Source organism: Psittacula echo (genome assembly GCF_963264785.1).
Source record: "Psittacula echo genome assembly, chromosome: 2".
In the NCBI taxonomy this organism is placed as follows: domain Eukaryota; kingdom Metazoa; phylum Chordata; class Aves; order Psittaciformes; family Psittacidae; genus Psittacula; species Psittacula echo.
The window spans coordinates 34,067,119-34,082,689 of NC_137737.1; the positions used below are offsets into that span (position 1 = coordinate 34,067,119).

The window sequence follows — 15,571 nt, forward strand, 5'->3', positions numbered from 1 at the left end:
AAAATTGATTCCTCTGTCTGTGGGTGCCAGAAGAAAGACATATCATCTAGAATTGCTTTGCTACACACATAATTTAATTGCTGACTGCAGCATTTCTTTTGCATTGGTATCTTTTTTTTAATCTAGTCTCATGACATCAGAGGAAAGTCTGGTCCTCTCTCTAATTCTGCCTTGCTTTTGAAGACAGTTTTCTTTCAAAAGGGGTAGGACTTCTATTACAGAGTATACCTGTGGATTTACTCTTTGGCATGCTGCTTTGCTGTCTTTGCACTGATTGCTCATAAATGATTGAAATCTTGTGGCTAAACAGAGGGTTATCTTGCTGCAAGTCAAATAAAGGAACTTGCCTTGCTCCTGGGACTGTTCACCTTTTAATTCAAACTACTGGGAAAGGGCAGCTGAGATTTCTAAAAAGTTTCTGTATATTAAAACAGCTCGAAAAACTCTACCTTTTTGGTGTGGTCCAGGTAAAGTTCTAGAAGTTATATCTATTTGAAGGCACACTCAGGTGAAAATTACAAACATTTCTAAAAGTTCTGGTTGTGAAGAAACCCTGTTTAGAAAGCTTTCTGGATACTTTCCCTCTGATCTTTCATGGTGAATAACCCTAACACGACTAGCTGCATCTGGGAGCACCCTCAATTAGTAGTTAAAGAGAAATTATTGTTTTTCATATAGAACGGTGACTGAATTTCACAAGAACCAGTAAAAGCATAAGAACCTTGCCTGCAGACTCAGACAGGCAAGCTCATAAATTCATAGGTAACGTCTTCAACACAGAGATTTGGTTTTGCCTATGACTCAAGTTCTGAAGAATGTGAGGGACTTCCACCTACCCCTTTTAGGGGAACAGTTTATCCTAAATATCTCCGCAGGTAGGCATTTATAAATCGCTCAACAATTTTTTTTCAGATGCTTGGGGTAGAGGAGTTCCACACCAAACTAGAAAATATTAATTTATCTCTAGTACAATTTTAAAAGATGCTTGATTAGACTGAACTTGATTAAGAAGGCAATTACTGTTGGAGTATGATGATATTTAAGTGCACAATTATGAGCACATATACAGCTCCTAAGGAAAAAGGGGAAATTGCTACTAGATGTGGGAACAGCATAACTATGGAATACAGGAAGGAGGGGAAAAAGTAGCTTGCAAATGATTCAGAGAGAAAAGTCTGAATCAACAGGTACAAACGAGACCAATGTAACCGTACATGCACATAAGTGCCACAATAATAACATTTCATCTGTAATGAAATAGTTATTTGTATTGTGTTTCAGGCAACAGAAAGAGCAGCTTATCTTTCCACGAACTTCTTTAAATAGTTGGGTTTTTTCCCACAAAGATGGTTTTGCTGAAGCTTCTTATTGATTAAACTAAAAAAAAGTAAACTTAAATTATGGTCTTTTTGAGCCAACAAAGCAAATGAAAATCACATAAAAACAGCTCAACTTAGAAGCATTTTCAACATAATTATTGCAAAGAAATAATAAATGAGTAACAAAAAGAGCTGACATATACCCAAGTTCAGAGTCAGACTGGAGCTGCAGCACTGAGGGGTCTGTGTCCCATTGCAAGGTCCTAGGGTGGTAATCAGCCGTGCAGCACAAAGGGGAGGGAAAAAAAGAACACACAGAATTAACTGAAAGGAAGAACAAAACTCCATCTTATTAGTTACATGCTTTACGTAGTACGTTCAACCTCCAAGTGCAAGGGGCAGCCACAGTACGTTAAACAAGGTTTGCATGTCAAACTTGGACAGGGCAAGTAGCTTATTAAAATTACAGCTTACTGGTAAAAAAAAAAAAAAAAAAAAAAGGAAGAAACTGTGTTTCCTTTCCAATATTGGTTAATGCAAATTTTTTCTTTTTTGCTTTTTCAGAAAGATTTCTAACTCTGTAACTGTGGTTGACATATTCACAATATTCTGTAAAATCTGCAGGCACAATTTATTGTAATCATGTTTTTATGATAAGGTGTAATTGCCATAAACTCAACTGAAGAGTCTAACCCTCTGCACAGTAAGCCATCCCGTAAAACAGTTCTCTGGGCACGAACATCACATAGTGCACATGCCATCAAATGGTGCACTGACACAAGATTGACACATTCTGGGCGCAACTGGGACAAACAATTTTTTCTTCTTTTCCTCCAGGTAAAATCTGTGGGGAAGACGGGAACGATACATCTGGGGAAACCAGATCTATGACAGACTTTTAATAATAGACTGCTGTCATTTGGGACTGTCATCAAATGCATGAATGCTCCTTAGGTGCACTCTGAAGTGAAGATGTTCCTTGCATTGCAGTGCAACTTGCCATGCTACCATCTCTGAAACACCTCGCAAACACTCACAGAGCCTTTCTGGAGTCCTGTAAAATACTTATAAATCCCTTAGTTTAGAAATACACAAACTGACATATTGAGGCCAGCGTTTCCAGAAGTGCCCACTCATTCCTTGGCTCACAATTTTACTTTAACTTCCTTGGGAAACCACATCTCCTACGCAAGAAAACTGCCAGAGTCTGTGACAGAATCAGGAACACAAGTTTGGCTCCTGAGCACCTTTTCCAGTAGTATGAACACTAGATTATGCATTGCTCTCACTATCATGAGGCCAAAGCAAAGGAAAACACTCCTGCACTAAAGCCAGCAAGTCATGCAGACACACTGATAGTCCTCAGAATTAAAAATGCCCCCTATTTCTTCTGAATACAAATTTTGAGGATACAGAGAACACAGTATTATCAGGTTCAGCCAGAACCAGCCATGTAACCAGTCATACCCAATTTACACAAGCCTTTCTGCAACAACAGCAACCTCTGCCAATGAATCACTCATATAAACTAGAAAGTTATTGAATTATGGTAGAAATAGATATCTTAAAGCCATATAATTATGCTACCTCTTGTATTTAGTAAACTCACCCATTCTATTACCGGTGTTAACTCACTCTCTGGAGAGACAGACAAGGGCATGTGCTGCACTCTGTTGTGTCAGAGTGAAAGAGAATCAATCCCAACACCCTGTATGTACAAAAGTAATGAAGGATTGTAATTCAAAGGTGCTTTCCCATGCAGTGTAGGGGCACTTACTCAGCTTCTTATGATCCATAGTGATGTGTATTGGCATGAAAGACTTTACAGTGATACAGAAAGGATTCTCCAGCAAGGGTCAGAGACAGAACAACACAGTAATAAAGAACAGATTTTTAACTTGTAACTTGACTGTAGCTCAAGTATAGTGGAAAGTGGACATAAGGATCTGAATCCCTGATGCAAGGCAAAGGCATCAGTGACCAATGCATTATAGGTACTCCATTAAAAATGCTACCTGTGTGAAAATTACTGTTGTAAATATCACCAAGGTCAGTAGCATATATTAGGATTTGCTATGTAAATGCCGGTTCCTAATCTTATAGCTCCATAGAGGCTACTTATACATATATATCCAGGTTTTCCAAACACTTAAAAGAAAACATATATAACTAATTTCTCATCCACTTTCAAACCTACAGAATCTCCCAAGGTATAAAGACTGTTCCATCAGAAAGAATTCATCATCTGATTAAATCAAGAGCTTGCAACAGGTCTCTAAAGAGGTATAGCCCTTACATTCCACCTCAAAGAGTCCAGACCAGGTTACAAGAGAGGGCACATTCACCCAGCTGAATGTCTAAACAAAACAGATTTGGAGATCTCACACACTCAAGATAGCACTCAAATCCCCAAAACTTGAGAATCCCCACAATATAGAACCTATGGTTAGGGGGCCATTATTTGTTACATGCAGACCATACATTTTAATAGCAATCCTCCGTGACTCCTGTTTTCAACAGTTTTAGTGCATTTGCGAAATATTTCCTACATTTGTGCTCCAGATGTTAATTGTTCTCTCTGCATCATTGTGTTACCACTTGCAAAGCCTTGAAAAATAGATATAAGGAAGCAATCTGCTGTGTTGCCCTCTCAAGATTGGCTAAGCAATGTCATCACAGAAAATGAGGCTGCAGGTAGCAGATCTTCAGGTTTCAAGTCTCTTGCCCTAAGAGACACATACTGGAGGCTAGAGAGCACAGGGAGTGACTATATGTTTCAAGGAGCAATATTGATTTGCCCTTTGCCTCTAGCTGACACCTGAAGAAGGTCTGCAGATGAAAATGAAAGTGAGTGAACAACAAAGATGTAATCTGGACCTGCAGTTTAGCCAGTTTCTATGGCAATAACACTGGAGAAGAAACAGATTCTTTGAAGATTAGCAACCAAAAGACAATGTTGAATAGCCTGTGCTGTCATCCAGACTCGGAAATTAGAGGTAATCTGTGATGAACAGACATAGCTTATGACATTCCTTGATCATCTGGATGAGCACTACAGTTATGCTTGCTCTCCTGTGGACAGTTCTCAGTGGGGATTGTGAAATGCCGTCAGATCTCAGTGAAACAGTGGTGCTGATTTTTTTCAAATCTAGTGCAGGAGTTCTTTCTCCAGAGTTCTTCAGGAAGAACCGTTCCTCCTTTTCCCTTCTTCTTCATTAAAGAAAATTGAAATTAGCTTTGGGACTTCAAGTCACCCAAAGACAGGGGCAGATGGAATAACATTACAGATCCTGAAGACAAGTGCTTGGCATAGGAGAACCGTTTGACCGGTAGGTCAGCAGTTAGGCATACGTGCTCCCACTCTGGGTGCTTTCAGAAAGCACGAGCTGAAAGTCCCTCTAAATGGATTCAGTGGATTTTGGCACAGATCTATATAGAAGAGATACAAAATATTTTACCTTAACATTTTTTACAGGCAAAAGAGATGAGCATTAGACCAAGCCAGGAAAAGTATTGTTCCACAGTATCACAGTATGTTAGAGATTGGAAGGGACCTCAAAAGATCATCTAGTCCAATCCCCCTGCCAGAGCAGGAACACCTAGATAAGGTCACACAGGAGTGTGTCCAGGTGAGTTTTGAATGTCTCCAGAGAAGGAGACTCCACAACCTCCCTGGGCAGCCTGTTCCAGTGTTCCGTCACCCCCACTGAGAAGAAGTTTCTTCTCAAGTTTAAGTGGAACCTCTTGTGTTCCAGTTTATACCCATTACCCCTTGTCTTATCATTGTTTGCCATTGAGAAGAGCCTGGCTCCATCCTCATGACACTCCCCCTTTATATATTTATATACACTAATAAGGTCCCCCCGCAGTCTCCTCTTCTCCAAACTATAGAGACCCAGCTCCCTCAGCCTTTCCTCATAAGGGAGATGCTCCACTCCCTTAATCATCTTAGTTGCCCTGCGCTGGACTCTCTCCAGCAGGTCCCTGTCCTTCTTGAACTGAGGGGCCCAGAACTGGACACAATATTCCAGGTGCCGTCTCACCAGGGCAGAGTAGAGGGGGAGGAGGACCTCTCTCGACCTACTGACCAACCCCCTTCTAATACACCCCAGGATGCCATTGGCCTTCTTGGCCACAAGGGCACAGTGTTGGCTCATGGTCATCCTGCCGTCCACTAGGACCCCCAGGTCCCTCTCCCCTACACTACTCTCTAACAGGTCGTTCCCCAGCCTATACTGGAACCTGGGGTTGTTCCTGCCCAGATGCAGGACTCTACACTTTCCCTTGTTATATTTCATCAAGTTTCTCCCTGCCCAACTCTCCAGCCTGTCCAGGTCCCGCTGGATGGCAGCACAGCCTTCTGGCGTGTCAGCCACTCCTCCCAGCTTAGTGTCATCAGCAAACTTGCTGACAGTACACTCAATTCCCTCATCTAAATCATTGATGAATATATTAAATAATACTGGTCCCAATACTGACCCTTGAGGCACTCCACTAGATACAGGCCTCCAACTGGACTCCGCCCCATAGACTACAACTCTCTGGCTTCTCTCCTTCAGCCAGTTTGCAGTCCACTTCACTACCTGATCATTCAGACCACACTTCCTCAGTTTAGCTATGAGGATGCTGTGGGAGACTGTGTCAAATGCTTTGCTGAAGTCAAGGTAGACCACATCCACCGCTCTGCCATCATCCATCCATCGTGTTATTTCCTCATAAAAGGCTATGAGGTTGGTCAAGCATGACTTCCCCTTGGTAAAGCCATGTTGACTGCCCCTCATAACCCTCTTATCCTTGACATGCCTTAAGATGGCATCAAGGATAAGGTGTTCCATCACTTTCCCAGGGATGGAGGTGAGGCTGACCGGTCTATAGTTACCTGGGTCCTCCTTCTTGCCCTTTTTGAAGACTGGAGTGACATTTGCTTTCCTCCAGTCCTCAGGCACCTCTCCCGTTTCCCAAGACTTGGTAAAGATGATGGAGAGTGGTCTAGCAATGACTTCCGCCAGTTCCCTCAGCACCCGCGGGTGCATCCCATCTGGACCCATGGATTTATGGATGTCCAGATTGCTCAACTGGTCCCTAACCCATTCCTCATCGACTAAGGCAAACTGCTCCAGTGACCTGACTTCATCTGAGGTCTCAGGAGTACAGGGCTCTGCAGGACTGCTTCCGGCAGAGTAGACAAAGAAGGCATTCAATAACTCTGCCATCTCTGTATCTTCTGTCACCAGGGCACCCACCCTGCACTTTACAGTCTTCCACAACTCTCCTACAGACCATGTGAGCTGAGCCTCCTCCAGTGGGGAAAGTGAGTGCATGTGGCATGGAAAGGGACCCTGGAAACCCACTGAGTGTGAGCAGCACAGTCAGGACTGAGCTGATCAGCCTGTTCCCACCACCCGCACAGCACAGACAATGCTTTAATCAGAACTACCCAACTTTGTTTCAAAGCTGGTTGCTCTGTCAGTCTCCCACATAGTGCCAAACAATAGCCTTGCTATCGATCTTCCTTTTACACATTTGGTGCACAGTGGCTGCCCTTGGCTGACTGTACGATAAAAAGCTGTAGCGATTATCAAATAACAGATTGTTCTAAGGCAGCATGAATGGAATGAGGGCTTCTAGATCATGCATTAAGTAGACAAGGTATTTAGGACAGTATTAATGCTGGTGCTGTTTCAGCGCTTAGCACTGAAGAAGTACCAGATAATTTTTGACACAATGCATCTTTTTTCCCCAGTCAGTAGGGGAATAACATACAGAAAGAAACCCATGGGAGAAAGAGACCCAGATGTCATACATTTATTAAAGCATTGGATGGTAAAGCAACTTGTTAGATTCTTCTGTTCTGAATTCCTGCCCAAAGCATTAGGGAGATATTCAGAGCAGAGTTGTAAGAGGACAGAGGCCATTGCAAAATTTGAGGCTGGAGGTGAAAGGAATCTGAAAAGAAGCGTTCTCTTTTCTGTATTATTATTACCATGGAAAACCAGGCACTGTGCCATCTGTTACGATGGCCTGTGGAACCTCACTTCCAGAAGATTTTATTCTGATTGCATAATGTCAATTATGTAGATTAAAAATGTGGAAAAGACTAAAATAAATAAACTAAAATTAAAATAAAATACTTGAACTCTTTTGTAATGTTCCTAACCTCAGAATGCATTAATGAACCATGGAGCCTGTCATCTAAAACCATCTGGAATCCATGAGAACTTCTCAGCTGATTTAAGCAACTTTGGGTCTGGCCTCAATGACAGTACATGAGACACATAAGGCACCAGTGCCAATACATATACTTATTAAGTCACCATCATAAAATGATATTTAATATCTGGAATCGTGTTCAGATTGCAGTACAACTTGGGTCTGGTAAGTGCCCCAATCCAACACTTTTCTTTCAACCTGTGTGCAACATGCTGGCAGCTTAATTCTGACTTTGCCTTTTGAAGCTAAAATCAAATACTCCCTCATCTGTTGCTATGCTGCAGAACATGTGTTCTGCATGACTTCTTTTCTCCTCCCACTCTCCCTTCCCAGGTCAAAGCACTCAGGCCTGGAAATCCACACTTCTGGAAAAGGCTACTCACAGCAATAAGAGCCAACCCTGCCTTCCCAAGGGGCCTCTTGCAGGGTAGAAATGTCTTTGCAACATTGCAAATCACACCTTCAAGCAGAACTGGAGGAAAGCAAACACGACATTCTGGCATCTCCTGTCACCAGGTGCTGTTGTGCTTTTCAGACCAGCAGAAAACGACGCTGACAGTGTACTGAGTCTTGAGGTACTTCTGAGCTGAGACATCCGCGTGTGTCCCAAATGAAACACCACTAGACCTGACGGGTCCCAAACCCAGAATCTTCCGTTGCAGCAGTGTTCTCAAATGACCCTTTGTGTGGGAAATATGCCACTTCTATGCCTTTCTAACCCTAAATTACAGTGAAGGAGTGTGTCATGACTCCACAGATTAAGCTATGCTGAGGTTTTCAGAGATCGAAGGCCAACCCCATTAAGCAGAGCATAGACTGTTATTAATTGAAACAGAGAGACACCAGAAATGAAGGAGTGTCTCACCCAGGGCATATGGACTCACCCACAGCATATGGAGTCTCAGAGCAGCTTGCTTACCAGAGTAACACTTCTAAAATTATGTCAATGTGACTAGTCTCATTTTCCCCATCTGTGATAGTAGGGGGTCCTGACTTTGCAGTGGGTGTTTATCCTGTCTTTCAGACACTTAAATCAATTGTCCAACAGTGAAACAGGTCACCACAACAGACAGATAGGAGATCGTTTCATGCAGCAGTTCTGAGGACCCAACTTAAACTCCAGCTGTGAAGAGGCTGTCCACAAAGAATTTGGAGAGGGGGACAGTCTAAGTAATTTGGGTGGGTGACTTGGGAGGGTGAGTAAAGAAGACTCTTTTTGCTGATGCCCAGTAATAGGACAAGAGGCAATGGACACAAACTGAGAAAAGGAAATTCCACTTAAACATAAGAAGAAACATCTTTACTGTGAAGGTAATCAAACACTGGAACAGGTTGACCGGGGAGTTCACGGAGTCTCCATCCTTTCAGAGACTCAAAACCCAACTGGAAACAGTCTGAGCAACCTGCTCTAGGTGACCCTGCACAGGGGAGATTGATGAGATGATCTCCATAGGTGCCTTCCCACCTCAGCCACTCCTGGTTGTGTGAGTCTGTGCTCCACCTGTCATTTCCCTGCTAGCACCTGGTGATGAGCCAAGGGCCTATCTGCATTGACAGAAGAGGGACCTGAGAACCTGCCAGCTTCAGTCTGCTTCTTGTTTTCTTTTCTTGTAACTTCAAATGAAACTAGCAAAATATGTGAATTAGGAAAAAAAGAGCTAACCAAAAAGCCTAATATTACGAAGGATAACAAGATTCTTGGTTTTGACTTCAACGCAAGGAGGAACCCCGTGTTTAAAATGCAGGCTTGGATCACAATTTCCAAAGATGAAGAACTGCTTGTATTAAGAACTGTGACCCTTCACATTTTAAAATCATCAGTAGAATACAATGCTTAAGATGTGTTTGAATGTCTTTTTTGATATGATATGAAATATTGTCACTGAATATTGTCACTGAAGTGCAATCCAGTATTATTTGCAATTTCAATATATAATCCATCATGTATCTAGTCAGTCTTCCTTTTTATTTTCAATGTCTAAATATTGCCACAATTATTTTAAGGCTGCATCATTTTTAAATGACAAAATTTTAAAGAGTTCTAGCAATTTTGTTGTGTCAGTTTCTCCAAAGCTCCCACTTTGCTCTTGATTAATGAAAATAATTGAACTAAGAAACTGTTGGTGAGAAATTACTGCACATGTTTAAAATAGACGTGTGTATAGATAAGCTGCTTGGTTTTATTCCTTTTCTTCTAGACTTTAACAATCTTAATTTTCTCCCCTATAATTTTCACTTTAAGATATCTGTTGTAGTATTGAAATGTGTCTCCAAAACAAAATACATCAAGAAAAGAAGATTAAAATCTACTACTCAGAGATGGAAAAGTACCACTTGCCTCAATTGATACTTTGCATTTAAGCCACTATTCTGCTGCCATCTGTGCCCTGCTCTGCAGATCTGTTCCACTTTGAAAGGATTGGCAAAAAGAAAATACCCTCCTTGTGCTACTTGTTTTCTGAAGCACATTATAAGCAAGATGGCTATCAGCAGCTAGGGAGGATTTGTGCCTCTCACCAAGACACTCATGCTTTAGAGCAGTATGCTCTGACGCTCCTGTGTCCGGAGCTGGGCTGCTAATCATAAAATAAAATACCATGATACATTCAGTGAACATGGAGCTTGGCACCACTTTGGAGCACAGCCAGATACTTGGGTTTTGCATTTACACTTCTAAGCAGGCTCACACCTCTGAATTCCAGTCTTCACCAATAAAAAGAGCAACTATGACCTCCCTGAGAGCAGAACACTACCTTTCAGCTGCCTGGCAACCATAACAGCCTTTCTCAGAAGAGCATGAGTTTAAAATTCCCCCCCCCCCCCCCCCTTTTTTTGAAGGTATATTTATAAAGAGTCATGGACAAATGATATTTAAACCACATGTATATTTCAAGATTAAAATCAAGGCTATGCTGCTGAATGTATTTAATGGTTTTCAAAATCCACCTGACTTTTAAATCAGAACGAACAATTCTGGAATGCCTTTAATTGTAAAGACATAGCACAGGACCAATACCTTGCTGATTTCCACTTCACAGAATCCCACTAATTACATCAGCAGTGAAATTCATCCAGTTTGCTAAACTTCTTTGGTATATTTAAAGTCTGTCTTTTGATTCAGGTCTACATTACAGAATACAGTCTCATGACAAATGTAATGAGCCTTGTCATTCTCTCAATGTATATACTATAGCTACAGAAATCTTAGTCTGCAAATTTATGCTGGTTTACCAGGAGGGTCACTATGAGCAGCAGGCTGGATCTGTGAGGAATGAAGGTCAAATAGTCAGAAGCTTCTCTTCAGCCCATGAACTGACACAGATTTACTGTAAGTGCTGGACAGCATGAACTGCCATTATGAAAGTGCAGTAATAAAAAACACATTCAAGATGGGGAAAGGCACAAGTTTTTTGTTCTTGTAGCAAAACCTGAAAATTCTTTTTTAAAACACTATTTTCATCTTGTTTTTTATACAAAGAGTAACTCTATGCAACAAAATAGAACTCAGATGAACACAAATGTAAAGCAAGAACTTGGCAGGAGAAGTTTTTACATATTAACAGCTCCTGCAGATCCGTTAAAGGAACCACAGTACTCACATTAGGACACTTTGATACAGAGTTGATGGATATGCATATAAAGGAAGGCTTTGGATAAAATGGCATAAAAGACAGTCACATTTATTAGTCAAATCTAGAAAAGGCAATCCATACCCTTTCAGAGGAGTCAAAGAGCTAAAACGAAGGCTGAAACCTACAATTTTTAGGTCTTGTATTATTCAGCTGAAGAAGAAGGTGATAAGATTTCAGCAAATTTTCATTTTTGCTTCAGTGCTAAAATCCAGTAACTACTAGATGGAAAAAGAGTTGGTGTTTTCTTTCGTTTATAGAATTCATTTGGTGCTAGAATCATTCCAGAGGGGATGAGATTTTTGCTATAAACAGGTTGAAACAAGAGGTCACTGTATGAGAGTTATCAACATTTTTTCACATCAACAGTAAAAATTTCAAAAGTTTTCATGACCCAATTGCCTGACTTTCAATAGACCAGATAAAAAATTTTATTCTGATTTTGAATAATTAAAGTAAGTAAGTAAAACTAAAATTTCAGAATCAAAATCAGTTTTAAATGGAAAAACAAAATGTTCTGCTTATGCCAACCTTATGAAGTTTAACCATGCCAAGTGCAAGGTCCTACACCTGGGTCAGAGCAATCCCATGCACGGCTACAGGTTGGGCAGAGAAGAGATTCAGAGCAGCCCTGCAGAGAAGGACTTGGGGGTGTTGGTCCATGAGAAAATGAACATGAGCCAGCTTCAGTGTGCACTCGCAGCCCAGAAAGCCAACCGTATCCTGGGCTGCATCAAGAGGAGCGTGACCAGCAGGTCGAAGGAGGTGATCCTGCCTCTCTACTCTGCTCTCGTGAGACCTCACTTGGAGTATTGTGTGCAGTTCTGGTGTCCTCAACATAAAAAGGACATGGAACTGTTGGAACAAGTCCAGAGGAGGGCCACGAGGACGATCAGGGAACTGGAGCACCTCCCGTATGGAGACAGGCTGAGAAAGTTGGGGCTGTTCAGCCTGGAGAAGAGAAGGCTGCATGGAGACCTCATAGCAGCCTTCCAGTGTCTGAAGGGGGCCTACAAGGATGCTGGGGATGGACTCTTCATCAGGGACTGTAGTGACAGGACAAGGGGTAACGGGTTCAAACTTAAACAGGGGAAGTTCAGGTTGGATATAAGGAGGAAGTTATTTACTGTAGGGGTGGTGAGGCACTGGAATGGGTTGCCCAGGGAAGTTGTGAATGCTCCATCCTTGGCAGTTTTCAAGGCCAGGTTGGATGAGGCCTTGGGTGGCATGGTTTACTGTGGGGTGTCCCTGCACATGGCAGGGGGGTTGGAACTGGATGATCTTAAGGTCCTTTCCAACCCTAACTATTCTATGATTCTATGAAGAAAAAAATCACAGCTTTGAAGAAAATTCCTAAAAAAAAATTAGTTACTGAAATAGCTACTCAAAGCCTCCTTTTATTTTTCCAGATTAAACATAAAATTGTGAATAGGGATATTGTAAAGGGCTTTTTCATAGGCTAGTGAAGAAAATAAACATCTACATGCACAAACTGTACCAGTTCAACTATGTTAAACAGTTTAACATAGGAGGTGATCACACATAATTTAATTAAATCAAGATGAAATTCTATGCAAGAGAGCTATTTAAGCTGAGCTGACTTTAGCAAGTGAGTTGTTTTGTTTTAAGAGGATTAGTGTTTTAGTCCTTAAAATCATCTGATTGTCAGACTAAATATATTCATGATATGCCTGGAAATAACTACAGAGAAGTAACTACAGCTGGTCTGATAACCTAAATGGTTAAGTGGGGCTTTATACATTAGTATTATTTTCTTCTGGATGCAGCTGAGGCTCAGGTTTCCAAGGCACTTTATGAAGCACCCTGGGAATGGCAATCTTTCCTTCTCCTTTAATTTATAGCATGGAGATGCTTGCTAATGAGAAAAATAATCAAAGATCTGGAGCAATGAACTCTATCCCCATCCTTTAGGAATGAAAGCATGAAAATCCTTAACGATGCCACAGGCTCACATGCTAAAAGGATTGCAGATGATTCTAATTAATACAGACCATTCTGACTTTGTAACTGGCATGCAGTGAAAAACACCCCCTACTTTCTAGGTCAGACATACAGACACTTGAAAGCAACTGCCAAATATCAGTCCCTAAGGTGTCTGCTTATGTTTAGAGGCTAAAAAAAATTGGCAGGGAAAGGCTTCAGATATCTAGGGCTAAATATAAATTGAATATAAAGGAGAAGGATTGTGGGTCTTCTTGTGCAGGGACAAAAGGAGGTAAAAGATTGCAAGAAATCTGCTTTCCTCCATCCTTGTATGCTAACTTATGCAGGGCAAGCAAAGATGTGCACAAGCAGGCACTCATCCTGAGCAGTCCATGCTCATGGGAGGAGGACCAGCCCACCCTGTTACTGTTCTGTAAATGGGCAGGGGGTAGAAAGTGTGAGAGATTTGCAGCATCACTTTAAAAGGTAGGATAAAGATAGCTGAGATAGCCAGGGTCTCCCCAGGCAGGGGGAGGCAGCTGGCACTATCACTCCTTCATAGATGCCAGCACGATTCAGGTCAAGAAGGCTTAAGGCACGATTTGGCCTCTAACACTGTTGGAAACTGTAAGACAAAACGTGTGCTAAGAGATCCTGACAATGGCGTCATGCTAAATTATACTGGAAAAAAATTAACAGCTGGGGTGTGTATTTCTGCCTTATCATGTAATGGCAACATCCCATACCAAGGTCAAAGCCATTAAAGAAGAGCAGCAACACCAGCATCCTACGGGTTATGCCATTTGCCTCAAGCCACCAAACTATTTCTCTTAACTCTCCACTGTGAAAGACTCATGTCTGCACTACACAGTGGTCCCTAGGGTTACAATCCTTCTTTTTTTCTGAATAAAACGCCATCCAAGTGAAGGTCACCATAATGTAGGTATTTTCCCTCAGTCTTTCCTGTTGCTCTCTCTGAGGTGTTACACTGTTCTGTGCTTCCCTTTGGCTCAGCCCATTTATGAAACACACATGCCATTAAAACAGCCATTTAAAGGCCATTTTGTACATATAAGCTGATCTTAAAAAAAAAGACACCATAAAAAAACCCCTGCTACTGTTTTGGCTGCTACTCCTAAGGCAACTCAACACAAGCCCACTTGTACTGGTCACAGCTGAAGAAGGATCTGTATCATTTGTGAACATGGTAACACAATGAAATGCTGGTAATGCAAAGCTGAGCAGCAATGACAAAACAGCATCATTGCACAGAACCCGTCAAATGCATTTACTTAATGATAAAGTAGCTAAGCCCTAGGCAATAACGTTACATTTAGCAGATCTTACAGAAACATGGTTTTGTTAATGGCTATGAGAGATGTTTTCTAGAGTTAAAGAGAAGATAGGAAATAACGCTGCATGGACTGTAACAGGTCATCTACTACAATAATTCAACCTTTCTGTATAAATGAAATAAGAGACCAGGATCCACCTTCTTCTTTTGGCTTCTTCATCTGTCTAACTAAACCACAAAGCAAATATTTAAAAGGGAGAATGGCATTCTGATACCCTTTCTTCAGCTTGTCACTGTGTTACATTACTGTACTAGGTAAGTAACTGTTTAAAAGTAGAACAGTGAAAATAAAAGCTGAGTTGCCAAGTCAGATTTTGCAGGCAAAAAGCCTAAAAAGCACACAACTTAAAGACTTTGGTGACATTTAGACATGCTCATGAGAGATCAGCAAACAAAATCTTTGTGATTTAAAACATTATGTGGTAGCAACACAACTGGAGATGCCTTTTTCTTTTAAAAAACCCAACAAACTTGACTGATAGTTAGCAAGTTTAAATACGAAGCTGTAAAAGGGTGAATACAATAATAGCATGCTCTGACTCACTCAGTGCCCAGGTGCTCCAAACTATCTACTTCCTTTCATCTGAGAAGCAAGAAATGTTTGTATTTGAGTCAGACACGAAGCAATGCAGGATTAACATGTCTTGTGTGTGTGTTGAGATATTGCATTATAAAGCAGAACACCTAACAACAATACAAAATGAGTAAATAATAAGCTGCAGACAAAAAAACCCTGGAATTACATCTGTTTCTCCCTATACTCGATCAATACAAACTGAGGGTGGAAATCAACACAGTGAAAGAAAACACATCCTAGTGTATTTCTTTTTACACCCAAATGCCTCAAAATGGGCATGGTAAATGGAAGCAACTCAGAATCACATCTGATGAAAACATACATGAATGCAGACTAATATTATCAGCAAACTTCAAAATAGAATGCAAGAGAAGAAGACATGCTCTTAATTATCAGTAAGGACATCCAACCTAATGTGACAGCTGCTATTGTGGTCTCTGGAACACAGCAGGGAACACACTCAGAGGTCACACTAACTGCAAGATGAACTGACGTACTGGACAAAATATTATGCCAGCAGCCAAAGCCAGAGGTGATA

The 15,571-nt window shown here is 41.3% G+C and overlaps 1 protein-coding gene across 1 annotated transcript in view; it reads right to left on the bottom strand.

Annotated features, from left to right (window-relative positions):
- Positions 1–15,571, bottom strand: part of DYNC1I1 (dynein cytoplasmic 1 intermediate chain 1) — a gene marked incomplete at both ends in the record, with an annotated part of 175,990 nt that overhangs the window by 148,186 nt on the left and 12,233 nt on the right. The window contains one exon of the mRNA XM_080609610.1: positions 1,523–1,582. Within this exon, the coding sequence (XP_080465736.1) occupies positions 1,523–1,582 (60 nt within the window). The remainder of the gene's footprint in view (positions 1–1,522; positions 1,583–15,571) is intronic.